Below are 27,324 nucleotides of genomic sequence, written 5' to 3' on the forward strand. Positions count from 1 at the left end.
ATCCCTGTACCTTTTTCTCAATTTTGCTGTGAACCTACAACTGCCCTAAAAAAAATAGTCTTTAAAAGAAAAAATGACAGCAAAGACAGAGTTGCCTAATCAGTATTATTATATTAATTGCTCCTGGAAAATTTCAGAAAGCAGGTTGTAACATCAACCCATTTATGCCATACAATGGGCATTTACTCTTGTCTTTAGGACGCCACAATCTGAATCATCACTTTATGTAATGTCATAGTAACAATAAGCAAGAATAAAGAGTAGGGATTGTGTTTCTCCTGCTCCCTGAAAAGAATTTGGGGCGTGGGGTTGTAGGGTGATGGGAAGGGCTATTTCATTTGTTCTTTTTCAACTGGGGACTAAGTGTTTGGGTTGACTCTTCCCCGGGGCTGGCCTAAATGATGCGTTTGGTTGCAATCTGGTTTCTTTCTAGCTCATCTGCTTGATCTTCAATCATTCATTTTGAAGACATTCCAAATTGTAGTGTTTTGTGAATTTATAATACAAACCCTTTGCCATCCAATCTGAACCAGAAAAACTGTGGGTAGCCCTACAAGGCAAGAGAGACTTCTGGCTCTGAGGCATGAATACTGCCTACGTCAGTGTAACGCAGCTGCATTTCAGGAAACAAACATTAATTGAGTACCTTTCTGCATTTACACCAGGCCAGGCTCTAGATTAGAGGGAGAAGGTGAGGAAGAGCTATAAAACAGGAGTCCTGCCAGAACCAGCTTGGCTCAGTGGATAGAGCGTCGGTCTGCGGACTGAAGGGTCCCAAGTTCGATTCTGGTCAAGGGCATGTGCCTTGGTTGTGGGCGCATCCCCAGTGGCGGGGAGGGGGTTGCAAGAGGCAGCTGATCGGTTTCTCTCTCATCGATGTTTCTAACTCTCTATCCCTCTCCCTTCCTCTCTGTAAAAACTCAATAAAATATATTAAAATAAATAAATAAATAAAACAGGAGTCCTGTCTTTAAAAGAAAACAGGCTATGTGGTTGAAAGGAAGACAGCCATACACTCATGAAATAATTCATTCACGTTGTTGGGCATACATGATCAATGCCATTCAGGCATCCACTCAACAAAATCTTAAATGCTTCCCATGGGCCTTCTCTAATAGGAAATGGGGTCTGGCAGTTAAATGAAATGAAATCTCTGCCTTCAAGTGCCTTCAGTGAAATGGGGGGTGGGGGGGGAGGAGAATCAGACAGATGAACAACAGTTATACTGCACAATAACAAGGGATGGTTACTGCAGAGGTGGGACTGTGGATGGCCAATCCAGTTCTTTGGCAGAGAAAGCAGAAGGTAAGCCTTGGGGTGAGGATATAAAGTTTGTTCATTAGATATGTGTGGAAAGCAGATACAGCGTTTGCACAGGTTCAAGCCTCGGACTAAGGAGAGGGCACAGTCCAAAGCCACGTGCAAGTCCCAGCTTGGAAGGCAAAGCCCTCCCAGCACAATTATAGCCAAGGGCTATAGTTGTAGCTTAACCTTATGGTCCGAACCTGTGGTCCCAATTGGCTAAGTGAGGTAGTCTGCAGGAGGTGCAGCAAGTGCTGCCAAAACAAAGCTTGATAGAGTTCAGGCGCATGTAATTGAGTAGATTCAAAACCTGCTAGAACATTGTAAACATCTTGGCCATGGCCCTTACTTTGCCTCATGGAATCTAGCTATAAAATAAAGACTCGGCTTGCAGGCTGGGGCACTGTCTCTCCATCTGAGAGCAGTGTCCCACCTAGCCCCAGCTTTATTCTCTATTGTCCGTCTCCTTTAATCCTTCAGTGCCACCCCCTCAGGTTCACTCCTGGCCGTGCTGAGCACAGCACAGATATGTCTAACAAAGTACATTGTTTTAACAAGAAGCAGGTATGAAACAGACAAAAGCACTAAATGGTAAGGGGATTACACATTACAATGGGTTAGACCAGTGGTCAGCAAACTCCAGCTGTAGTTTGCTGCTCTAATTTGACTAATGGGTTTGCCGACCACTGGGATAGGGAGTTAATCACAAGGAACAACAACAGCCTGTAATTATTGGAATTGAGAGTCTAGGTCAGTGATTGGCAAACCGTGGCTCAAGAGCTGCATGTGGCAGTTTGCCGACCACTGAGTTAGGAGAAAGGGAGAAAGACAAGCTCTTTGATAAAAGGCTAACCAAAGAAATCATGGTACACCATATAATGGAATACTATTCAGTCCTTAACAAGATATACTGCACATACCACAAAATATATTACTAACTTGGAAAGATGTCCACTACATATTTTCACATATCTTGCAGAACATATGTATTCATAAATCCATATTTGGGGGAGGGGGAGTGTAATGTGTGTGTGTGTCTCAGTTTGTGTAGAAAGACAAAATGTGTAAAAAAGAGAGAGAGAGAAAGAGAGAGAGAGAGAGAGAGAGAGAGAGAGAGAGAGAGAGAGAGGTGTCAAGCTCAAGAAAAAATCCTGGAAGGCCCAACTATTAAGGAATAAACAAAAAATTTTCACTCCCTGCTTTGTATATTTTAAGTGGTGGGTTTATGGTTGTTTGTGGGGAAGTATGGGTCTTGGTCAGAAAGTCTGTAAGGAGCAATCTCTGAAAGATCAGGGGCCTCTGGGGTAAGGTGACCAGACGTCCTGCTCTTGGCATTTTTAACAATTTGTCCCGCATCCCACAGCATTTTTAAAAAGTCCAAAAGATTTAAAAAATTCTTTCCAAACTCGGGACTTTTTAAAAAAACCCCGGGACACGGGACAAATTGTTAAAAATCGGACTGTCCCACCAAAAGCGGGATGTCTGGTCACCTTACTCTAGGGGGACCTTGCCAAAGGTAGCAGACCCTGCCTTGACTTTTCTAAACAAGTCTGAGCCCCCAGGTATTTACTGGAATCTTTATGTTTAGTCTTTAGACGTCCTGGCTTAAAGGACACTACAGATGCATTGGCTTCTCAAGGATGTTTACTCTGATAGTATCTAATAGTTAACTTTAGTTCAAGCTGTTGTTGCAATAAAAACCTGAGGAAGCAGGCAAACTGGACTGTTTGTTTTTTCTAGCCAGGCAGCCCCTTAGCCCTCTCTTTCACAGAAACGTGTGTCAGAGTAATCATTCATCCCTCGCTCAGGGTCTGCTGGTCAGCCCCGACAGTTGTTACTTGTTGTCATCTTATTTTTCCAAATACACATTGTTAACAAATAAAAACATGTAAATACTAAAAATAAAGTTGCTGTCCTAGATTCCTAATGTAAACTTTAAAAGCATCCCCTTTCTAACACTGGGAACAGTGACGATTTAAACACCACAAACCATACACAGGAAAGGTAATTATTAGAGAGCTGCACCCTACAATGACCTTTGGACTACCCCAAAATATAAGTTTGGAATGTATTAGCATCCATTCAGAAAATGAGAAAACAAGTTAACAGCAAATGTTCATACTGATAATATGGTGATTTTCACATAGGAAGGGAAACTAACATCTAGTCAAATGTGCCCTGAAACCCATAATCTGAGCAGAGGTTATATTTGCAAGTGTTATCTTGGTATCAGGGACTATTTTTTTTTTTTACCCTGGGGCATATTTTCTTAATGTGAAACCAGCAGAATTAAAGTTAAAGATTGAGTCAGCCTGAGATGAACATCACTTGATGTTTGATGTCTGAGTTTTGCTTTTTTAAAGTCCTAGAGACAGGCGGGGAAGTAGGAGACAGGGTAAACAAGGTTGGCTATACATGGCTAATTATTAAAGCTGAGTGAAAGGTACAAGGGGTTCATTATAAAAATTCTTTTTTGTGCATGTTTGGAATGTTCAGTAATAAAAAGTTTGTTTAAAGTGTATAACTAAGATCCTTCAACTCAAGGTCAACAAATATTGATTTTTTTTTTTTTTTTTTTACAGGTTTGCTGACCAAATGAAGCCAAGAAAGCTTTCTGTGCTCTGGTGTTTGTCTGTAATATAGGGGTCACCTCTAATGCCCACTAACCTCTTCAAGTCCAAGCGGATTCCTTGCTTTGAATTGGAGTGTTGTTGAAAAGGATTAAAGTAGGGTTCCATTTTTAACCCTTTGGTGCTAAATTAAGACATATTCCCACCATATGTGTAGCCTTAGTTGTCTTCAAATGAATCCAGCGTTTAGAAGGTTTAAAGAGACCACTGCTGAACTCTGAGGGTCCTTTTCTTTCTCTGGTCTCAACTGCAACCCAGCTGTCCCCTGGGCAGGGCTGTTTAGACTCATTCCTAATACTTACTGCACATCCCTGCTTTAGGGACATCTTTAGATTTTTGAAAGGAATTCATCAATAGTCATAGCTATTTGGTCCTAGAATATCCACTTGGGAGATTTAGAGCTTTTCTAAAAATCCAGCTCATGAGTAAAGAAATTAGACTTTTTTGTGCGTGCAAATTTTAGCACAATGAACGAGAGCGCCACCTGCTGGAAATACCGGAACTTCCTGGACTGGCAAATTGTAGAGCAAGCTTCCTGGACTCCCTGCATTTGAATAGCCTGACACCCGCCGCCGGTTAGAAATGAAGACTCCTGGTCTCTAGTCCCATTGGATTAGGCTCTCTGCGGGTGGGGTCGAGAATCAGTATTTTTTAAAAACAAACAAACAAACAAACAAAACAAAAAAACAGTCTTCTGGCACTTTCAGGTTTAAGAGGCAAATGCCTTAGTTCCCAAGCTCGCCTGATAAGAAACAGGAGAATGCTTGTTTACCAAACTTTCACCCCATCACTCTTCCAGCTACTGAATCAGGACCTCCAAGGAAAGAGGTGTAACAAGAATGCTAGGTGAAAACCAGGATTACACGAAATGCTGAAGGGTATTCTTTAAGAAGCAGGAGAAGAAAAAAAAGGTAAAGATAAAAATTATGAACAACAGCTGAAACCGGTTTGGCTCAGTGGATAGAGCGTCGGCCTGCGGACTGAAAGGTCCCGGGTTCGATTCTGGTCTAGGGCATGTACCTTGGTTGCGGGCACAGCCCTTGTATGGAGTGTACAAGAGGCAGCTGATCGATGTTTCTCTCTCATCGACGTTTCTATCTCTCTATCTCTCTCCCTTCCTCTCTGTAAAAAATCAATAAAATATATATATATTTAAAAATACGTCTAAATAAATAAAATTAATAAAAATCAAGTGAATAAAAAATCTGATGAACAGAATTGATTGATGAATATAATAGAATCAGGGACATAGAAAGGGAGTGACTGACAATTCTCAGGGGAAGGGGGTCTGAGGGGTGCAGAAAAAGATTGGACAAAAATCTTATACCCATGTATAAAGACAGTGGGGGGGAGGGGTAACGGCATGGGGTGGGGAATCAGGTGGAGGGGAGCTATGTGGGGGGTGGGGGGGAACACCTGTAATAATCCGAACAATAAAGATTTATTTGAAAAGGCAAAAAAAAAAAAAAAAGAAAAAGAAAAAAGAAAAGAATGCTAGGTGAGTTTTAAAAGATGGACGTTTGGTAAATATTGCAGAGTTGAGCGCCATGCTTGACTCTAGAAATTCTCTATACCAAGTGCAGTTCATTGACAACGGGGCTATAGACCATCCAGATGTGGGGATTTGGCAGTAGTCCCTGGGCTTCCTGTCCTGTCGTTTTTAATTCAGCTCTGGAGTTTGAAGTTCCAGCCCATCCCTTAACATTCTTGCCCTAAAACCCCAGGCTCCCAATGGCTTTGTCTATAATACCAACTAATAAATCAATTATGTCAACCCCCCTCCCCCCACCTCCCTTAGAGAGACCTGACCATCTCCCCACCACCCACCCTCACTTCTCCCTTTGCGAAGGGGTCAGATGGTGATCTTTGCCCTGTTCTGGGATTTATCTGGATTTTTTCCAAGGGTCCTGCCCTACCGCCACTGACTGAGCAGACACATTAAAGATGGCGGTTGTGTTTTCTACTTCAAGTTCAATAAATAAATAAAAAAGTCCCAATAACTTTATAGCAGTTGGGGGTGGGGAGAGTTCTCTGCCCAGTTAAACCTGGGATATAGCATTAAATAAAAGATTGTGCATCATGAAGATGCCACAGGGAGAAACAGAACACAAAATTTACCCAACTTAACCACCAAATCTTTTCTTTACGGACCATCTCGTGAGGCTAAGTGTTCTGCAGAGCATGCTCTGAGGAAGTGTAATTTCCCCCCCTTAGTCATCTCAAATGATCTGTGTGCCTATGTAGGAGGGCCCAGGAAACAGTACCCGTGTCAGCAGGGCTAACCTGGGCTGCATGGAACGAAAAGATGACATCACGGTTTCCACACCCTCAGTTCCTTTTTCAGCAACTGAGTGGTCTCCTAACCATGGCATATTTGTTTACCTATTAGCACCTCTGCATTGTACAGAACAGTCCCCTCTGGGGGTTTGTACCATTCTTTTTTGTTTTTTTAAACCACTTTTTGTTTGTTTGTTTGTTTGTTTATCTGTTCGCTCATTTGTTTTAGAGAAAGAGAGAGAGAGGAAGGGAGAGAGAAACATCAATTTGTTGTTCCACTTATTTGTGCATTTGTTGTGTTTGTACCATCCTTCTCTAGATTCGTCAACCTGTGTGGTGAGTCAAAGAACTGGCACTGGCCCTCAATCTGTGGGTTTTGGGCAGCTCTACAGAGTGTGTTTTGCAGAATAGTTAATCTCATGTGCCTGTCTCTACACGCTGGTCAGTTTTTATTTATTTATTTATTTTTATTTTTATGGCAGGGAGCTTGCCCAATGCACCTCCCTGGAAACTAGCACAGTTCCAGACCCAGGCGGTGTTCGGTAAATGTTGTTGAGAGAATGTGCCCCACATGATCCACTCACTAAAAGCCAAGGCCATGTTCTCCTCTCCAAAGCCAAGGCCATGATCTACCTTGCTCATAACAGCGTTCTGTCTGTACTTAAATAAATGGGATTATAATTATAACCCCTTCACTTTGAAGATAAATTCTCGGGTATGTTGCCCCCTAATCTCCAGAAACAGAAATTCGGCCTTATACAAGCTAACATTTCTAAATTGTATTCCAAGCATGTTCCTTTATATAACTTTTCCATGGACAATCTCAGACCTGTTTTCTCATTGCTCACTCCTCTGGGAATTCTCCCAATATTTGCTATGGTTTCATCACGTCCCTTCTAACTTTTTCTGCTACGTGACACTTGTTTTGCTCTGAAGGTTATGTTTGGGCCAGGCCTGAATGAGGGCGCCACTTCCTTTTCTTTGAATATCATTTGCCTTCTTAAGATGAAACACATTACTAAAAGATTGCCTTAATCACACACACACACACACACACACACACACACACGCACGCACATATAAGAAGCCATGTTCTTTTTTTTCTTGATCCAAAGTTTTATTACTTTACCTACCCTGTTTCCCCAAAGATAAGACAGTGTCTCATATTAATTTTTGCTCCCAAAGATGCACTAGGTCTTATTTTCAGGGGATGTCTTATTTTTCCATGAAGAAGAATATGGTACACATTTATTGTTAAATGAAAATAAAGGAAATTTATTACCTGTATACGGAACGGTAGTACGGTAGTTGTCAACACAAACCAGACAAACTGTGAATGCTACAGTATGAAGCATTTACTTATTTATTCAATGAGAATCATGTCATTATCTTCTGAAACATCATCATAACAATCCAATTCCTGAATTTCCTGGTGAATTTCTTGTGACTCCATTTCTTTCAGAATCAGTGGACCAAATCTCTCATGTTTAGCCAAGGGGGGTCTTATTTTCGGGGGATGCCTTATTTTTGGAGAAACACGGTACTTGCCAACTTCCCAAAAGATTAAGTGAAATCAATCTGTTGGTTCATTTCTGAGATGACTCAGTGTATCTTGTCCACTAATACTGTCTCTCTCTCTCTCTTCCTTTTCATTCTCTTCCATTACACAACACACAATCACAGACACACTCTGGGTTTACTTTGTACCTCCAGTTCTCGAGTAGACTAGAGACCACTTTGGGAAACATGTGAAAGACAAGAGATTACCGTCTTACTCAACTTCCACAACTTTCCAGCCCCTTTACCAGACCTTTTCATAAAGATTTTTTTCCTCCTTTTTTAATGGAGGAAATTACAAAACACATTTCAGGATGTGCCTCTCAGAGATAAGCACACTTAATAAATATAACCTCCCTACCATTACCACATCAAAAAGGAACAATGATTTTGTAATAGTAAAAAATTAGGCAGTGTACCTCTATTTCCAATTGTTTCATGAGGTCAAATGTTTACCATGGTGTGTTTTTTTTAAAACAAAAATCAAATTCCAATTAAATCCCCCATGTTGTGATTGGTTGATATGTCTTTTACTATCATCTCTTTTTTTTTTTTTCGTATAATTTATTAATGAAACTCAGTTGTTTGTCCAGTAGCATTTCCCACAGCTAAAATTTTCTGAACAAATCCTTGGGGTGCAATTTAATATTCACAGGATTCTGAAATGTGGCTGTGTTTCCCAGATAACCTTCTCATTTAATAACTGCCCTATTTTCAAGGGGCAGCACAACAAAAAGAAAAAAAAAATAGTCCTAACCAGTTTGGCTCAATGGATAGAGCATCGGCCTGGGGACTCAAAGGTCCTAGGTTCCAGTCAAAGGCATGTACCTTAGTTTCGGGCACATCCCCAGTAGGGGGTGTGCAGGAGGCAGCTGATTGATGTTTCTCTCTCATCGATGTTTCTAGCTTTCTCTCCTTCTCCCTTCCTCTCTGTAAAAAAAAAAAATCAATAAAATATATTAAAAAGAAAAAGAAAAAAACAGCTGGGGTGTGTGGGGATTGTGTGAGGTTGTGAGAGGTGGGGGGAGGAGTGGAGGGGTGGGCAGGACCAAACATGAGGGAATTTCCTCTAAGTATCCACTAGAGGTCAACATTTACCTTAATATTATATTTTCCCTAAGTTTAAGTTGCATCAAATTTGTTTTCACACTTTGAACCCAAGTACCTCCTTTGACTTCTTATCTTAATTCTACAAGATATCGTCACATCTTGTGTCCTCTGTTCATTTTGGCCCCTGCGAACTTGCCTTTCCTATGACAGTACTTCCATCCTTGACTCCGTTCCCAGTTCCAACCACTAGGGGGCAATATTGCACAAATAAAGACTCGCAGGAGAAAAATTAAGCCAAAACTGCCACAAAAAAAGGGGGTGGGGGGGAGAATGGGGCGGGTAGTTTCAGAGGGAAAGGGCCATTAATTTAGGAAGGAGACAAACCAGACTTCTCTAGTTCGTATCCAACTCACGGCCCAAGGTCAGAACTGTGCGAGACACAGCACAAAGGAGCCATTCAGGAGCAGGGAGGCTGGCTTGGGGGAGAACGCGTGCACCATCTCCTTTTGCGGTTCCCCTGGATGGGGCACAGGCACGTCCGTGCACGTGTGTGTGGATAGATACTGGGCAGCAGCAGGACGGAGTGGACTGGGCGGGAATCTGCTATATAGATCCAATGGCGCGCTGGCTGACCGCCTCTGCACACGCCCCCAGACAGGTTTACAACAGCGCTGCTGGGAAGTCAGCACTCACCCTGCCCCCCTCCACCCTCCCCTTCCCCCCCATCCCAGGAAAACCAATTCCGGAGGGGACATAAGGTTCGCCCATGGGCGCACCATTTAGAGGTGGTGCATTCAGCCAGGGGTCCGAACTCAGGTCGGTGCTAGGGACATGTCTCGCCTTCTCATTCCTCCTGTAATAACCCTGCACACACACACACACACACACACACACACACACACACACAGACACTCACTCACTCAACATTCGCACCGGACAGCAAGCACTATGGCACAGATGGATGTAGCAGGGAAGGCGCGGGCTCCTGGGAACCTCTCCCCGGAGCAATACCCGGGAAACTGCGTGTGTAATTTCAAGTAGTGAGGGATGATGGGTGTGGACCACAGACCTCCTGCAGCCCGTCCATGCATCGGGTTCCGAGTTTAGGAGAAATTCTGTTCTGGATGGAGCCTAGGTTAGCAATACAAAGAACCTGACGGGCTGGGGAGGCGGAGCCAGCAGGGGCGCCCCACCTCCTTCCAGACGCCACTGGGGCTCCGTCTCAGAAAACGGGCGGGGCTTGGAAGAAAGTCTGGACGAGAAGTCTGGAGCGTCTGGGTTGGGCCTCCTCCCCCATTCCCCCGGTCTCCCAACCCCACCCCAGACCCACACTCCAAATGCTGGCGCCGGGGTTCGGCTGCAGAGAACTTGGGCAGGCGGGGGGGAGGGAGGTAGAGCTGCGAACGCCTGAGCGGCAGGCAGGCGGACAGCGCACAGTGGCTTTTCTTTTCAATGTTTCCTTAGATCGTCAGCGCCCGAGACTGACGCGGGGTCTCCTTCCCTCACCCCACCTCCCGCACGCCCTCTCGCTCTTTCTCTCTCTCCACTCCCCCCCACCCCCCCTCCTCCACCTCCATCCCGGCCGCTGCACCCGCCTCCCGGCCTCGCGCTCCGCCTCCGCCTCCAAGGGTTTTCTCTCGCCCCGGAGTGAAATCTACATAGCGACCGCCCCTCTCAGAGATCATTGGCTCAGCCCCTGCCCGTAGCGGCCGGTGATTGGCGGGCCGCCCCGAGTCATTTGCATGCCGGCCCGGCGGCTGCGAGGTACCCAGCTGTGAGGCGGCGCTCGCCCCGCAGAAGTTTGCCCGGCGCTTCCTCGCTGCCCGGTCCCGGGCTCGCGCCGCGCGGAGAGCCGCCGCCTCCTGCTTCTGCCGCCGCCGCCGCCGCCGCCCTGTTCTCTCCGGGGTCGTTGTCTGAGGGGACAGACGCTCCGCTTGCGGGAAGTTGAGGCGAACGAGGGCGAGTGCTGAGGAGCCGCGGAGGGCGCCGTTCCTGTGACAGCGTTGAGTCCCGACGCCGGGCGCGCGCGCGGGGCCCCGGCCTCGGCCCGGGCGAACCTCGCCCACCTCCCCGCGGCCGCCGGGCGGGCGGCGGGCGGGCGATGCGGCCGCCGAGTCCCGCGGCGGCGTCGACCAGGAGGGCGCCCCGGAGCGTCTAGAAGAAAGCTTGTTTCTGCCACTTGGAGACGGGAGCATGGAGTTGTGAGCGCTCCCCTTCCCCCGCACTTCGCTCCCCCGGCCGGCGAGGCCGCCGCCGCCGCCCCCCGGGCAAGCTCCCCATGGCCGGGACGTACAGCTCCACTCTGAAGACGCTGGAGGACTTGACCTTGGACTCCGGCTATGGGGCCGGGGACTCGTGCCGCTCCCTCAGCCTCTCGTCCTCCAAGTCCAACTCGCAGGCGCTCAACTCTTCCTCGGCGCCGCCGCAGCCCCGCGGGGCGGCGGCCTGGTGGTGCTACTCGGGCTCCATGAACAGCCGCCACAACAGCTGGGACACGGTGAACACGGTGCTGCCCGAGGACCCCGAGGTGGCCGACCTCTTCTCGCGCTGCCCGCGCCTCCCCGAGCTGGAGGAGTTCCCCTGGACCGAGGCGGACGTGGCCCGGGTGCTGCGCAAAGGCCGGCGGCCGGCCCTCTTGTCGGCCGAGGCGGTGCGGCGCCTGGCGTTGCTCCTGCGCCGGGCGCTCATCCGCGTGGCCCGCGAGGCGCAGCGGCTGAGCGTGCTGCACGCCAAGTGCACCCGCTTCGAGGTGCAGAGCGCCGTGCGCCTGGTGCACAGCTGGGCGCTGGCGGAGAGCTGCGCGCTGGCCGCCGTGCAGGCGCTGTCCCTGTACAGCATGAGCGCGGGCGACGGGCTGCGCCGCGGCAAGTCGGCGCGCTGCGGCCTCACCTTCTCCGTGGGCCGCTTCTTCCGCTGGATGGTGGACACGCGCATCTCCGTGCGCATCCACGAGTACGCGGCCATCTCGCTGACGGCGTGCATGGAGAACCTGGTGGAGGAGATCCGGGCCCGCGTGCAGGCCAGCCAGAGCCCCGACGGGGGAGGGGCCGGCGGCGGCGGCGGCGGGGAGGTGTCCGCCGAGGCCCTGGAGATGGTCATCAACAACGACGCGGAGCTCTGGGGCGTCCTGCAGCCCTACGAGCACCTCATCTGCGGCAAGAATGCCAACGGTGAGTGCGCCGGGCCCCCCGCCGGCCGCCGGGGGCAGGGGGTGTGGGAGAGACCCGGGGGGGGGGGGGGGGGAATGTTTTAGGAGGAAGCTGGGGGGCGTGCCGAGCCCCCTTCCCCCCAGAGGAAGCGTTTTTTGATCTGGGGATGGACGAGTTCATTCAAGGGCTCTTGTCCGAGAGGTGGTGCTTCTGGCGATAGACTTTGGGAGGGTTGATCGCCACCCGGTGCTGCGCGTGTCCCTGTCACTTTCTGGGAGCCGTGCGCGAGTTGAGCGTCCGGACCAAGCCATTTCTGAACCCCCCTCTGGAGGGGACGCTTACTGCCCTGCGCTCTTGGCCTCGCTGGAGGGGACCTATAGGCGGAGTCTTTCCCGACAGCTGGTTCTGCCCGCTGGGTCTCTCCAGCCTATTCCGTAGCAGCCAGAGGGTCCCAACTCTTCTAAGGCCTGAGTCTTGGATAAGTGGGGTGGGAGGAAGGGAGCAGAAAGTCCCGGACCGGTGCTGCCTTCCTGGGCTTTGCTGGGTTGAAGGATGCCCGGCACAGCGCTGGGTTCTTAACCCTGTGTGCGCCCAGGGTGATAGAATCCGGGGATTCCCGGCTTCTCTTCCCGGGAAGGGAGCCATCCACTGGCTCGCAGGGCCTGACTTTCCAAGCTGTCACCACCCACGTGCGCAATGGATGGGAGCCCTGTGCTGTACTAAACGCACCCTCGTAAGGGTTTTTCTGAAGAAAACATTAACCCGGATGACCCGGTACACCACGCGATGGGGGATGGGCCACTGCTTGGTGTCAAGATGGGGAAAGAAACCGTTGGGTAGTTGAATGTCTCTGAAGGATGATGACATGGCTTCCTGCAAAGGATGGAAGGGAAGCACTTGACCTTCTCCCTAGCAAGGTTAGGGTGTGACACGCTCCACAGCAAACTGCCTACCAGACTCCTATTTCAGGAGTCAGCAAACCATAAATTATTTAGAATGGTACTATGGCTCGTCATCCTAGCAACCTGATTGGAAGGCCATTTGTGGGGGCAGCTTTCGGTGGCAAATGAGCATTCGGTGGAAGAGGCCCGGTGGGTACTGGGAAAGGCATACAGGGAGGTTACCTTTAAACCTGGTTTAACCTGAGCATACTAGCTAAAATTTAAAATTAGCACTTATCGTTCCGTCTCTATTCTTAGCACTTTATATGTTACCTCGAGTCATCCTAGCAACCCTATTAGGTGTAGTAGTATCCCCATTCTACAGATGGGGAAACTAAGGTACCCTGCAGTGACGTCATTTGCCCAAGATTACACAGATGTTAAGTGACAGAGCTAGAACGTGAACCCAGGCAGGGTCCAGAGATGAAGCTTTCAGCCAGTGGAAAAAAAGGAAACCGTTTTGTTTTTATTAGCCCCAATTCCAAGAGGAGCCGTCGGCTTCTTAGGCCTCCTTGTAGGCCCGTCTGTAGGTGTTAGCGTGGCTGACTTTGACTTTGACTTTCGCTGGTTTGGCTTTTAATTCCGGCACGGCCAGAGATGCCTGCAGTGGGAGAGCGCTCGCCTTTTCATTTTCCTCCTCTGAGGTCAGAGTTGAGGTCAGTCCGGAATCTCAGTTGATGATATCACAGCGGATAATTGGGCTTTGCCCTCCAGGTTTGTGGCATCGACACAGGGAACACCTCCGGGGAGGAAGTGTGGCGGGCAGGGGGATTTCCATCGGTTGTCATAGCCCAGGGGAAGAGTTCTGGAATTCTGGCTGAGGGGAGGCCAGGGCTTAAAGTCAAAGGAGGTAAAGACTCCTCGGGAGAAGACTGAGGCCCTAACCCCATAAACCAAACTAGAAGGAAGGTGGACTGATCGGTGCCCAACAAACAAACAAAAAAAAACATACACATGCCCTTCACCAGCCAGCCGGCGCCCTGCAGCCTCAGGAACTTCTCAGCGTTTCTAACGACAAATGACAAATCGAGGCTCGTAAGGGCAGTTGCCTCGCTAGGGTCCCCTGAAAATGCAGAGTGACCGGAAACGGCTGAAACACCGGTGTCTTCCACGAAAGGGCCGTTTCTTACCTAGTGTCACCTCACCACTCCTTGGGATTTTCTCGATTTGTCCTCCTCCCTACCCCTCTCCCCACACCCCAAGCAATCCTTCTTAAGTGATGCTGGTCCGGACAGCACAGCTCCCTGGACGGCCCCAGCAAGCATGTCCCTCTGTGCCCTCCCTGGTCCCCAGGGAGCTCCCTTGCAGGCGGGTGACCATTCGCTTCCACTTAGGAACATGGATGCTCATTCTTTATACATGAAAACCTGGAGGTGGCCGCCGTCCACGATAACTAGGCTGATTTATTGAGTCTCCGCAGACCAAGTGAAATGAACGTTTGGTAGCGGAGCAATGAATTACGCGGGCCCGAAAGCTGACTTCAGAGGGGAAGCATAAACTGCCGAGGAAAGACACGGAGAGATCCAGACCTTGTTTTTTTTGTTTGTTTGTTTGTTTGTTTTTTATGCAAACATAAGCCCAAGGCCGGCAAGCTTCCCTTCGCCACAGCTGAAGACTAAGTGGGAAATGGCTGCACACAGGAGGGAGAGGGCTGGTTCCTTTTCTAGTCCTACTGGTCTTCCCTTGAAATTATAATGTCTTTATTGCCGCTGTGCCTGCTAATTCTATGGCACGGGCACATGCCTTTGGCTCAGCTCCACGGGGCTCTTAAACTTTTATTGTGTTCCAACCGGGACTTTAAGGGCCCTGGTCCATCCATGCCTGTCCATTACTCAGAGCGCCGGGCAAATAGGGTTTTGCTCAGCCCGAGATGGGCCGTAAAAGTTCTGTGGTGTTTATAAAACATGATCTCACGGCGCAGCAGGGAATTATATGTCACCTGCTCGCTTGGTATCGATGTCCGTGTTCCCAGGACGGTGTCATTAAGTGATGATATCTTAACGGCTTCCCTCCGGGAGGTGGAGCCTCCACTTGAATAGAGTTGTGTTTCTAAAGGCGGTGTAGGCCAGATATGGAAACCCCTCTCATTCCCTCTCACTCTCTCATCCCTCTGTGCGAGTTGGATGCTGGGCCTCTTTTTTTTTTTTTTTTTAAATATATTTTATTGATTTTTTTTTACAGAGAGGAGGAGAGAGGGATAGAGAGCTAGAAACATCAATGAGAGAGAAACATTGACCAGCCGCCTCCTGCACACCCCCTACCGGGGATGTGCCCGCAACCAATGTACATGCCTCTGACTGGAATCGAACCTGGGACCCTTCAGTCCGCAGACCGACGCTCTACCACTGAGCCAAACCGGTTTCGACTGGGCCTCACTTCTGGGTTCCTTCTTGGACATTTTTTTTTTTTTTTTTTTTTTAACTAAGCTTTTATGAGTTTGCGGGGCACTTGAGAAAGTTCTCTTCAATCGTGAGGCTCCAGGTTCAATGATTGGATTTTGCTGAGAACAATCTTATTCCAACACAGTAACCAGGATGTGCTCTGTCATTGTGACAAAGAGTGCAGAACTTAGAATCACAGTGAGGGTTCCAAGCTCATCTCCATGTAGATGAGTGGCCTGGGGCAAATGTCTTAACCATTCTAAGCCTCAATTTTGTTGCCTGTAAAATGGGAGATAATGACAGCCCCTAACTGGAGGTTTGCATGAGGATTAGGTGAGATCATGAGGATTAGGTGAGATCAGAGATTTAAAGATCATAGCACGTCGTAAATGCTGGATGAATAACAACAGTTCACTCAACAAACATGTACCAAGCCCTGGCCCTGTGCCCTCCACTGTGAAAAGTGCTGTGCATTAAGTTGGTGAAGAGAGAGAAAGGGTCCTCCTCTTGTGAGATTTACAAACTAGTGGAGGAGACAAAAAAAATAAACAAATAGGGATTCGCTCTTTTATCAGTAAGTGTTACTTTAAAAAAAAGAGAGAGAAAAGGCCAAGGAAACAGGATGTGACTGGGGCTAATTTAATGCCAGCCAGGGAAGGCCTCTCTGCAGCTTTATTAGCAATAGGCGATCTATCAAAACTACTGCTGGCTCAGTCCCTCCAGGCAAAAGATCGTGACCGAGAACGTTCCTCAACTATTCAGTTATCAGCTGAGGCAAATCCTACAAATGGCTGCAGCCGGGACCTAAAAGGCTGCATCCCTAGCAGGGATGAAAACTCTCCCTCCTTGTAGGACCCAGCTAGCGAGGAGATTAGGAGATGGATCGCCACTGAGATCATGCACAGGAGGTGAAGGGAGCTGCTAGTTGCTATTGAATCCGTTTCCACACCTGGGTAGTCTGAGGGAGGAGGGCGGCTTCCCATCTCGGATATTTTATTGAAGCCTAGGATGGGGGGAAGGAAGGTAAAAGTGAGAGCTTAGGAAATGAAAACTTATCTCCCCTCCCCCCGTTCCTTGAATGTCTGAGAAATGCAACTCAGCCTTACGCAGTTAGAGGAACAGGTGGAGTTCTGCTTCCTCCAGGGAGCGTTCCCTGACTCCACCCCTGCCTGGAAGAGCCACCCCTCCTGGCATCTCCACGGCGCCCAGAGCGCGTTCTGGAACCACTTCCTGCTGTGCCTGTCTGTCTCTCTCAGTCTGGAGCTCACGAGCATGGTGCCTCCCTGTGCCTCACACTGTTGGGCAGAGTGGGTCCTCCATAAATGTTAGGCAGTCGATGGCGCATCCCATACAGAACGTTTAATTCCAGAAATTGAATTTGAAAGCCCTCTACCCCTTGGAAGAACCTTCCCTGCTTTCCACCTTGGCAGGGAATGTCACATTCTTAATAAATAGAGAGAGAGTTGGGGGGTGGGCGGGTACCCAAACCACAGAGACATCATTCAGCCGTTTGATATTCTAGTTTCTAGCAGGGCACCCCCGGCCAGCTGTGATGAGCACGTGTAAATGGTGAGGGGTGTGCCTTCGGTGTGAGAGGCCTAAAGTGGGGGTTTCATAGAAGTCGAATAGGCCAATGGCAGATCCACAGGAGGGTTGAGTTGAAAATCAGAAGCAGTCAGTTCCCCTAAGAATAGCAATCCCAATCCCTCCTTCCTGCAGAGCTGCCCCAGAGGGCAATTCTGCTGCTGACTATTGCTCATCGGAGGCGTGTCTGTGTTCCTCCCCACCTGCCTCCAGTCCGAGAATAGAACCGAGGCACTCCGCCGCTGAGACATGCCGGGGTACAGCCACAGCACCCCCGGGTCTGAAGCAAGCCAGAGGCACTTTGCTGCTAATCCCCGGGTTGGTGCTTATCCCACCTCCCCATCAGCATCTGCCTCATTATTTGGACAGTGAGTGGATGCCTTGGCTTCTGTTGCCACACGTCTACAGCCATAATAACAGGTCTTTGTGCAACACCTCGGCCTGTTTGTCATCTCTGCTCCCGCCGGGTCCCCACAAAAATCCAGTGAATGGAATGCCCTCTCCCAGAAGGGTCTCTGGGAGCCCCGACTTCACAGCTCGGTCATGGCCGGGCCAGAACCAAGCCCCACATTGCTCAAGCCCCAGGCCTGTGTTGGTGTGTGTGTGTGTGTGTGTGAAGAATCATGAAAACAAAGGTGGTGAAGAGCAGGACAGCATTTGACCCTCTTCCAGTGGTGCTGAAGGTCAAACTCATAGCAACAGCAGGATTTATTATAGATCTTGTCCATGGCTGGCTGTGTCCGGGCCCTTTAAGTCCAGTAGCCCAGTGAATCTTCACAACCACAGTGAAGACCAGACACGGGCCTTCCTCCGAAGGATGCTGTGCTGCTGTCTCAGTGCTGCTTGCCAGCCAGCCCAGAGTGTGCCCTGGAGGTGACACTGATTCTGAGGAGCCATTATGGTGGCTCTGGACGGGGCAGGGAGCTCTGCTGCCCAGGGAGGGCCTTGCGAGTGTCAGCCACTTGGTGGTCAGTAAGCTCAGTGAATGGAGAGGCGGCAGACTCCACTGTGGTCATCTCCCCAAGGGGCCAGTCAGCTCCGGGAAGGGGGACACTCCCCTGGCTCTGGAGTTGGCCAAAAAGTCTTTATGAAGGGGACTAGAGTCTGCCCCAGGTTCAGGCCACTGATGAGACCTCGGTACTAACAGTACGGGGAGAGAAGGGCCCGCTGAAATGCTTAGGCGTTGAAGTCTGTGTTAGCTCCCAAAGTGCACGTCGCTCCATTTTTCCACCAGAAATGAGTGGTCAGGACGGCTGTGCTTGGTGCATACTTAGTGCTCCAGGGAGGTTAGCACCGCTGCTGGTTGAGAGCTCAGAGCTCACAGTAAGAGTGTCATTCTGGCTCCCTCATTCCTGAGCCGTGTGACCCTGGCAGGTGGTCTAATGTCTGTGCGCGAGTTGCTCCCTCTGTAACGGGATTTCTCAGCCTGGTCACTGCAGACATGTGGGACTGGATCCTTTCTGCCATGGGCCTTGTAGGGTCCCCCACTTCTGCCTGTCTTGACCATCAAACACGTCACACGTGTCATGGGGGGGCGACATCACCCCTGGTTGAAAAGCACTGCCCTAGAGTAGGACTAGAAAGAATACCCAACTCATAGGATGGATGTAACGAGTCTCCATAAGGGGCCTTGCACCGTGCCTGGTGCACAAAATACGAATTGGGATAATTGCTTTATTTTTGCAAGCTTGTGTTGGATGCACTGGTCCTGTTTGCTTTTGTCAAAGAGGGAGTCTCCGGTGCAGGGAAGGATCGTGACCCCGATCCCAGGGTGACGAGGACTCGTCACAAAGCTTCCCCTGGTGACGAATAGGAGGAAGTTACGGACTCTGGAAAAAAGCACCCTGCTCCTTTATGGCTCGGTTGCCCCCACAAGGAAGCAGCAGCTTGCAGTGGGCCCTGAGATCAGGCGCCTCCCCGCCTCCCCCAGCCCGTGCCCTCCCCGCCAGGATGATAGTGGCAGTGCGAACCCGAAGCCCCAGGCCCCAGGCCCCAGGGAACAGGGGTGGATATCGGACCCTGCGTGTGGCAGCTGCCGAGGCCGGAGGCCGGAGCCCCAGGACGGCAGGTGTCTTGTGTTTTGCCGGCCTGTCATGTAAACACGCTCTGTGGTCGCCTTGCTTGTTTTTAAAAAAAGGGCCTGCGTGGTTTTGCAACTCTGGCGGTATATTTGGAGTGGCGAGCTGAACTGGGAGGAGAAGCTTAAGAAATACGGCCCACGTGAGCCACGCTGGCCACATTCATCAACCGCTGACCGAGCACCGGCGGCCTGCGGGGCCGAGGAGACCATTGGGAGGAGGACCCGCTCGGATCCTGCCCGTCCAGGAGCAAAGCGCATGCATGGGTCCTTCATGAGGAAGTGGGTGGTTCCTGCATTCAGGTGCCCGGGGCAGTGCCCACAACCTGCATGCCGATGTGCCCCTGCCCATCTCGGCTGCTTTTCACAGGCTATTTCGTTTCCTCTTCCCAGGCCCCTCTGTGTGGTAGATAGAATGTCCGTCCCGCCCATGGGGACCTTGAAGCTTTCGGAGCCTGGAGAGCTGGGAGGGGAGGCAGGAACCCCAAGTGGGTGGGTAGGCGAGTCAGGGCTGCTTCTGGGAAGAGGTGGCACGTGAGCGGTGGGATTGGGGCCGGCGGAGCTGTGACAGGGAAGGGAGGTGGTGCAGAGGGCAGGGAGGCTTCCAGAAAGAGGGACGCCGTGTGAGCAAAGACCTGGAGCCTGCGTGTGTGTTTTGGAAACCAGCAAGTTATCCCGTTGGGCTGGAAGGTCCAGGCCTCACGAGGCAGAGGAGCAGGGCAGATAAGACCGTCCGAAAGGAAAACTTTCCCACATCTTCCATCCAGATGTTGCGAGGCCTGCCAGAGTGCAGGAAGAGAGTTTTCCAAAACTTATTTTTATAATTCAGAAATTTAGTGCGTCTGCTCCCCAGCTCATCTTAACCGCAGTCCCAGGCCTCCCATCACCCCCTCCTGTTGATTGAAAGCTTGACCTCAAAAATGCCCCAGCCCGCTGTCCTGGCAACGCCAGTCAATGACAGAAGGCTCTCCCCGAGCAGACTGGGGTGGGGAGGGCACGGAGAGCGAGGGTGGCTTCGATCAGCGATGCTGCGTCTGCCCACTTTGGCTTCTGACTCGGCAATTCAGGCCAGGGCAGCCCCCACACGGGACGGAGCTCGGGGCTGACAAACTCATTAAGTGAGGCCACTGGATGGACTTTTGCCAAAGCCGGGAGTCTGGAACGTGGAGGTGGGAAGGGACAGAAAGCAGGATGCAGTACGAGGGCCTCGGGACCTTCTCTGTGTTTAAGCCCCACTTGATACATTCAGGCTCCGGCTTTTGAGTTTTGGAAAAGAGCAGCTCAGTTCTCAGAGAGGATGAGTCACTTTCTAATTCTCGGCGAAGGTGTTCCCAGAGGACTGACAATAAGGACCTCCGTCATGCTGACTGTTCCCGATTGCGGGCCCACCTTGTAGCACATGCCACCCGGGTTGGACTTCTTAGAGTCCAGCAGAATCCCACCGACGGGAATAAAAAGTGAGAGGTCGTCACTGGCTTAGCTCATAACCTGGGTGTGAGTCCTTTTCCTGACCCCGCTGTTACAAAGGCACCTTCTTGTCCCTTGAGAAAGGGACATCTTGAACATGTTGCAAAAAAATACATCTGTAGTCGTTTGTGGTTCATAATTTCTCAAAGTGAGCCGAGCTTGAGGGGCGGGGTCAGGCCCGCGATGGAAAAATTAACCAAGAAAGCTGAACTTGGAAATACCACAGATACAAGGTTAGCGGTAGGGGAATTTAAATTGGACCACGAAGAGTCTAAATGGGCCTTTCAGTGCATGAAAATAATCCCTAAAACTGAGGCCAACCTTTTGTGGAAAACTTAAAATAATAATAATAATAATAATAATAATAATAATAATAATAATAACGTAACCCTCTATCTTTTAAAATATGAAAATCAGTATTTGCTGTTAGGAGAGTTGTTCATAAACACGAGCCCAGGCTCACCGCCTCCCCCCCCCACCCCACCCCGCACACACACACACCCCAAGTGGGTGTGCCCAAGCGTCCGGGACAGCCGGTTCAGAGAGCGAAGAATTTGGATCCCAAAGTTCTGGGTTGGACGGAGCTTGGCCCCTCCACGACCCGGAGTGAATAACAGCATCTCCTTGGCTCTCTGCTCCTCTCTCCGGGGTGTGAAGAGGCTGGACCAGATTCTCCAAGGGCCCTTCTGTCTCTGATAATGTTCCGAGACCCCACATGGACACTGTGAAATCATTTCCCTGAAGCCGAGCCCTGTAATTAGCATCCTTGGGAAAGAAACACCCCAGATGGAGCTGGCTGTGTTCTCCGAAGACCTGGCTGGGTCGCAGGACCAAACGCCATCCTCTTTCTATCGGGATTAACTGTGATTATTGTGCTCAGAGTGCCCCTCTCCCCGCCCCTGGTCAGAAGGATGAGTTCTGTCTACTTTTGGCTGACAGCTGCGCCCAGGCCCTGCAGGCCTGCGCTGCGGTGAGATTGGCTCCGAGGTGACTTCATCCCGCCGGTGTTTGAAACCCGCCTACCCAGACTCGGGTATTTATAGCAGGGGAACAGCTCAAAAAAAAAAAAAAAAAAAAAAATTAAACATGCTACACCCTTCTGTATGCCGTGTGGGACAGAGACAGGCATTGTGAGGCTCGTGGAAGGCAGGGCCGGGGAGCCCGGCGGGATGTGTTTAAACGCCGCTTGTTGCAGTTGGCAGGGCCACTTTTTCTAAGAGGAGGGAAGCCGAGTGAGTGCGGGGACAGGCTGCCAGGGACTCTGAAGCCTGAGGTGTGGAGCCCTGAGCCCTCATCACTTCACAGCCACCAAGTTAGAGCGGGGCTGGGAGAGGCCCCCCTGGCAGGCTTGGTAAACGGGGGTGGTGGCTCGTCATCCCTCTTTCCCAAGGTGCACCCACCCTCTCAGGGAGTCCCCATGTTGAGAATTGAGAAAGTGGTCTGGAGCGTCGGCCTGCGGACCCAAGTTCGATTCTGGTCAAGGGCATGTACCTTGGTTGCGGGCACATCCCCGGTAGTAGGGGTGCAAGAGGCAGCTGATCAATGTTTCTCACCCATCTATGTTTCTGACTCTCTATCCCTCTCCCTTTCTCTCTGTGAGAAATCAATAAAAACATATTTTTAAAAAAATAAGAAAAGAGAGAAAGAAAGTGGCCTGGAGAAGACAGAACAGACAGCCCCAAACAGTGGTTTCTGTGTTGCCGCTTTAAACGCATCTCGGCTGCTGAGTGCGTCAGGCTACACGGGGGGGCCCGTTTGGAAGGAAGCTGCTCGCAGCTGTTCTGGATACAGTCCTCCCAGGCTGGGCGGGCAGGCCAGAGCTGTGCTGGGACCCAACTCGGTAGCAGGTGCGAGGGCCCCCGGGATGGGGGCGCTGCCTCTGAAGGGGCCTCCCAGCGGCCCCGCCTGTCCGGTGGGCGCCTGTGAAGTATCCCAGGAAGGGTCACTATGTCTCCCCCCACCTGGATCTCAGAGGAGACGGATGGTGGTGACAGCGGGAAGTTCTGGAGATGAACAGGGGCGAGGCCCCGAGTTTAGTTTGGGGTACATCTGCTTGCCCAAGCAGCAGATCCGTACTGAGGACTGGCTGTGCACCGGCACTCGTCCAGGTCTCCGTGATAAAACAGTGAGTGAAAGAGGAGGGGGAGGCCGATGGGTAATGAGGAATCGCAAGGCACGCAGGAGGACTCACAATGAGGCCAGCCCGGCCAGAGAGACAGAGGGGGCAGAGGGAACGGCCAGGCCTGGTGGGTTCAGGGACGCCAGGGTGGCGGGTGGGAGAGCGCGGGGTGCAGGGAGTGGAGTAGGAGATGCGATTGCAGAGGGAATGGAGGGGTGACTCGCCAGGTGGGGCCTCATTGACCATCATGCCGTTCCTTGGCTTTAACCCTGAGTTCTGCTGGGAGCCCCTGGAGGCCTTCAGCACAGAGGTGGCCTGATCGGAGTTGCACTGTAGCAACCTCACCCTCTCTGTGTGGCGGACATGGACCGTAGCATTGAGTGGCAGCAAGGCTTTGCAATCATCCAGGTGAGAGAGCACAGAGGCTTGGACCAGGTGTCAACTGCTTGGACGCGGGAGGGATGAGAGAGGAACTCATATGACACCAAGGGTCGTGGTCTCAGCAACTAGAAGAACCAGTGGCCGTTGACTGAAAGGGGAACAGCCACGTAGGGAAGACACAGGGTTGAGCCAGAGGCCCGAGTGCGAAGTTGGTCGCTTGTCTCAAACGCCACGCATTGCGGCGCAGAAGTTTCATTGCTAGCTTTACCCACTGGCCAGGTAAGTTTCTATAGAATGAGTCCAAAAAACATTTTACGTAAGTGTTAAAGGCACACTTTAAGATTCAATGCCCATTGCATTTTGAGGTTATTTTATGATATGCTCTTACAAGCTAGCATCTTTTTAAAGTATGATCCGTTGTAAAGCTCTGTGTCATATGCAGTGAGAATTCTTGTGATCCGTCCGCAGTGTGTTAATAGAGAGAGCGTTGTCAAGAAGGAGGTTGGCCTCCAGGTCTCGGCGGGAGGAAAAGGCTCCTTGAATGCGCATAATCATGATGGATGGAAGCACTGCCCTCCTTGGTCCCACCCGCGGACAGGCATGGTCCGGCAGGGCTGGGGAGGGCCTGGGGCGGGAGAGATTTAATTTCCAGCCTTCTAATTCTTTGGTTGATGGCCTTCAGAGACTCGGAATATTGCTTTCTAGCCAGCAGCCTCTAATGGAGGTCATCAAATCTGTGGTTTCCTGTCATTAGCCCGGGGTCTGTTTAATTGGGTCCAGTTGTTCTGTGGACCCTTGAGACTTGGTGCGTGTGTTGTCCTTCAGTTCTGGAAAGGCGAGATGCCTCTTTCAGGCGGCTTCGGATGCCTGGAGGTCAAGTCTAGGTCAGAAACTTAGCCAGGAGAGCCTTGGTGGGTGCAGGGAGAAGACCGGGGGGCCCTGGGGCGGTCTCGGGAAGGCATTGGGAGTATCCAAGTGCTTGATGCTGGTTTGGCTTTGGCTGCTCAGGAGGGGAATGGTGGCACAGGTTGGCTCAGGGGTGGGCCATGGGAGGGTTACCACGACCTCACTGCCAGCTGCTTAGTCTCTGAACCATGTTTTCTTCTTTGGTTTAATGGGTTGACCTGGCTCCTGTCTCACAGAGTTGTTTCAGTGACTCTTACCCCTGGATTCACATGAACTCTCTACACAGAGTATTAAAAAAAAAAAAAAAATTGTTTGTGTGTATGTGTGTGTGTATGTGAGTGTGTGTCCTAAGCCCTCGCCTCCAGAAATTCTGATATGAATGGTCTGGAATGGGGCCTAGACCACGTGGGTCCAGTTCTTGGGGGCGTGTGGGCTCAGGGTGCTTAGACATTCGCTGTTACTAGTGGTGAAAGAGTCATTGTTCAGCAGCGCTCATCTCTGCCCCACGGGGCGGGGGAGGGGGTGACTGACCCCCTTCACAGCTGTGCTGCTCTGGCTCGCTCACCTGGAGGGATCACGGAAGAAACACAAGAGAAGCCTGATTTGTTAGGTTGGCATGGAAAGAGCAGAGAAAGATCTAGATTGGCAGTGGCACTATATAATGTACTCATCCTACTGGTCAGTACGGTGGGTTAACTCCAACTTCATGGAGAGATGAACAGGCTCAAGGTCACGCAGCCAATAAGAGGTAGAGACTGTGATTGAACCCAGGCAGCCTGACTCCAGATTCCCTAATCTCCACCTGCTGTGCCCCCTTCCCCCACCCCCTCACCTGCACCCAGAGAAACCAAGACATCTGAGTTCTCGACTCTGAGGGCCAGCGCATGCCTACCATGAGCCTTTACAAAGCACCCAGGCACGTGCCCTGAGTGGCACGTGGGCTCTTTCACTTCCGTTTTCTAGTTGCAGAAACTGAGGCTCAGAGAAGCCCACTGGGGAACATCACTAGCAAATGACAGCAGGATGCAAGCCGAGGTCTCTTGGGCTCCGAGAGTCCTCATTCGCCCCTCGGCCGCCGCCTCTGTCCTCCCCTGCTCCTGTCCTCCGGAGTGGCCTGGGCGGGGATGGAGTGTGTGCAGCGACTTCCTGAGCGGAGAAATGAATGGGTGAGAGCAGCTGAAGCAAGCCCGTCCCTCATGGCTTCCCAATACCCGGGCCATTTAGGTGCCTTAAAATAGCAACATCGCCCAGTGGGGCGGCCAGGTTGGCCGGCCTGCGGGCTGCGGAGGCGTGGGTATTTGTTTCTCCTGCGTGTTTTAAAGATAATCCTGGAAGCTCCTCTCCTGTGGGTGTGAATGAAATAACCTCCGAGAGCCCGTGCTGGCTGCTTAAAATAGTTGCAGAGGAAGAGCGTTTGGAAGCTGTTCGCTCCTTGAGTCTATTTCCTGTCGATTTATGACACCTCGGAGAGTGCTAGGCCTCTTCTTGTTTACTCTCCTGGCTTCTCCCCTCCGCCAGAGTTCAGCCCTGACGCCATCCTACGCCGAGGGAGTTTGTCACCAGAACAAGTGACAACCGTTTCCAAGTAACTGGGGGCTCTCTCCACATTTAATTTCGTCTTTTTAAAAGAAAAACAAACAAACAAACAAAAAACAAACAATCAAGGCCAGGCCATTTGCGTTAGAACGGGCCATTTCTCTCTCCCAGCGGCCAAGGTTCCAAAATCATAGCTCTGATGCTTGCTTGGGGGCGAGGAGAATTGATAATTTGATTCATTCACACTAAAGGTCTGTGCTGGGAAGTACAGGTTTTCCTGCAGCCTTCACCGTGTGGTGCCCAGGAGACCTGACCTGCCATGTGTGAGTGTGTGTGTGTGTGTGTGTGTGTCCAGTCCTGCAGCCTCTAGCCATGTGAGTGAGGCTCTTTCCATTTTCATTTAATAAAACTCAGGAAGGTTAAAAAATCATTTCCTTCGTCAGGCAAGTCACATTTCTAGTGCTTACTCATCACGTGAGGCCAGCACCTCCCACACTGGACGATACATACAGTCCCAGAACTTCTCCATCCGTGCTGACAGCTCCGTGGGACACGCGCGTTAGAGGGGGTCAGCGGGCGGTCACGGGGCCAGCCTTCTGGGTTGTCACAGGTCCCCACGTCTCAACCATTCCCCAGGCTCGCTCAAAGGCCTCTGTTTGCCTCAACAAAAAGATTCATGGAAGTGGAGACAAGGCCGTTGATTCTTGTGGCTCTAACCTCTGGACCCTTAACACGGGTTCAGGATTTATGGTTTCCAAGCTGCACAGCCTCGGGGAAGTCACGGCCTCTCTGGAGTTGTTTTCTCGTCAGGGCCATGGAGATTTAGAAACACCCGGGAGGGATTTGGTGAGGATTAAGCACAGTTACCAAGTATGTACAGAAATACTTTGCAGGGTGCTGGCCACAGAGTAAGAGCTTACATGTGTTACAAAGTTTTCTATGCATTCTTTCCCTTGAGCCATGCATACATTATTCTCCAGACAGAGGATACCAGGTGTTTTTAGGAAGATGAATCGGGCTTCCGGGAGTGCTGTGGCTACTATCACCGCTACTGAGCAGGACTTAGACTTGAGTCCTGCTTTGTTCCCCTCCAAGGTTCTTCTTGCCTCCTGGCTGTTGATTGGCCCTTGATAAGCCAGAGGATGCTGGTTTCCGTGAACTGGGAGCACTCTGAGCTCACATTCATGCAGGAGCTGCCAGTTCCTGCCCCCACCGGAGGCGAGCTCTTTTCCGAGGAGTCTGGCCTGGAGCTGGCCTGTCCGCATCCACTTGGACGGCTGCCACCAGCAGAGCCACTGCCCTGATCGGTGGCTCCTTGGAATTGGAATCTTACCCAAGAGGTTAAGGTTTTTAGTGCTTCCCATGCCCCGTGGTCCTCTCACATCCTTCACTTTGAGAAATGAGCCCAAGAGAGCCCTCAGAGGGATCCTGGCAAAGGGTGGCTTTCAAAGGAGTGCCCCCTGAGAAGAGAAGCACCAAGAGGGGCCTCTTGGGTGGGTAGCGGGGTCTGAGAGATGTTTGCTCATATGCAGAACCTGATGTCACACCCTGTCTCCACTTCCCTAGACTGTACAGGTAATTATTTAACATTTCTGTGCCTTAATTTTTCCATCTGTAAAATGGGGATAATACTAGAACTTGCCTAGCATGGTAGTTGTGAAATTAAATGAGAAGATGGGGGTAGGGGAGTGGTGGGGAAGGCAGTTAGCTCAGGGCTTGGCATATAGCAATCCCCAGATAGAAAATGTGGGTGCCACACTCATCTTCCTTGCGTCCAGGCCATGGTATTGGTCCTTTCACATCCTTCATGTGTTATTTGCATTTTCTACCTGAGGTTGTATTATGTGTCAATCAGAAGAAGTGACTCAGAGAATCTCGCCCTTTCATGTGAATGTCTAAGTTAGATTGTGTACCGTGAGCCTTCACATGGTCTTTCCCCTCCTTCCCTTCGTGTTTTCCTTTCCAGG

At 50.8% G+C, this 27,324-nt stretch overlaps 1 protein-coding gene across 1 annotated transcript in view; it reads left to right on the forward strand.

The window, feature by feature from the left end:
• The first annotated feature begins 10,569 nt into the window (after nucleotides 1–10,569).
• The window catches only part of ABTB2 (ankyrin repeat and BTB domain containing 2), a 137,658-nt gene continuing 120,903 nt past the window's right edge, over nucleotides 10,570–27,324 (forward strand). Inside the window, exon 1 of the mRNA XM_084894547.1 lies at nucleotides 10,570–11,986. Within this exon, the coding sequence (XP_084750673.1) occupies nucleotides 11,095–11,986 (892 nt within the window). The 5' untranslated portion in view covers nucleotides 10,570–11,094. The remainder of the gene's footprint in view (nucleotides 11,987–27,324) is intronic.

Source organism: Pipistrellus hanaki (assembly GCF_964339955.1).
Source record: "Pipistrellus hanaki genome assembly, chromosome: 9".
NCBI lineage: Eukaryota > Metazoa > Chordata > Mammalia > Chiroptera > Vespertilionidae > Pipistrellus > Pipistrellus hanaki.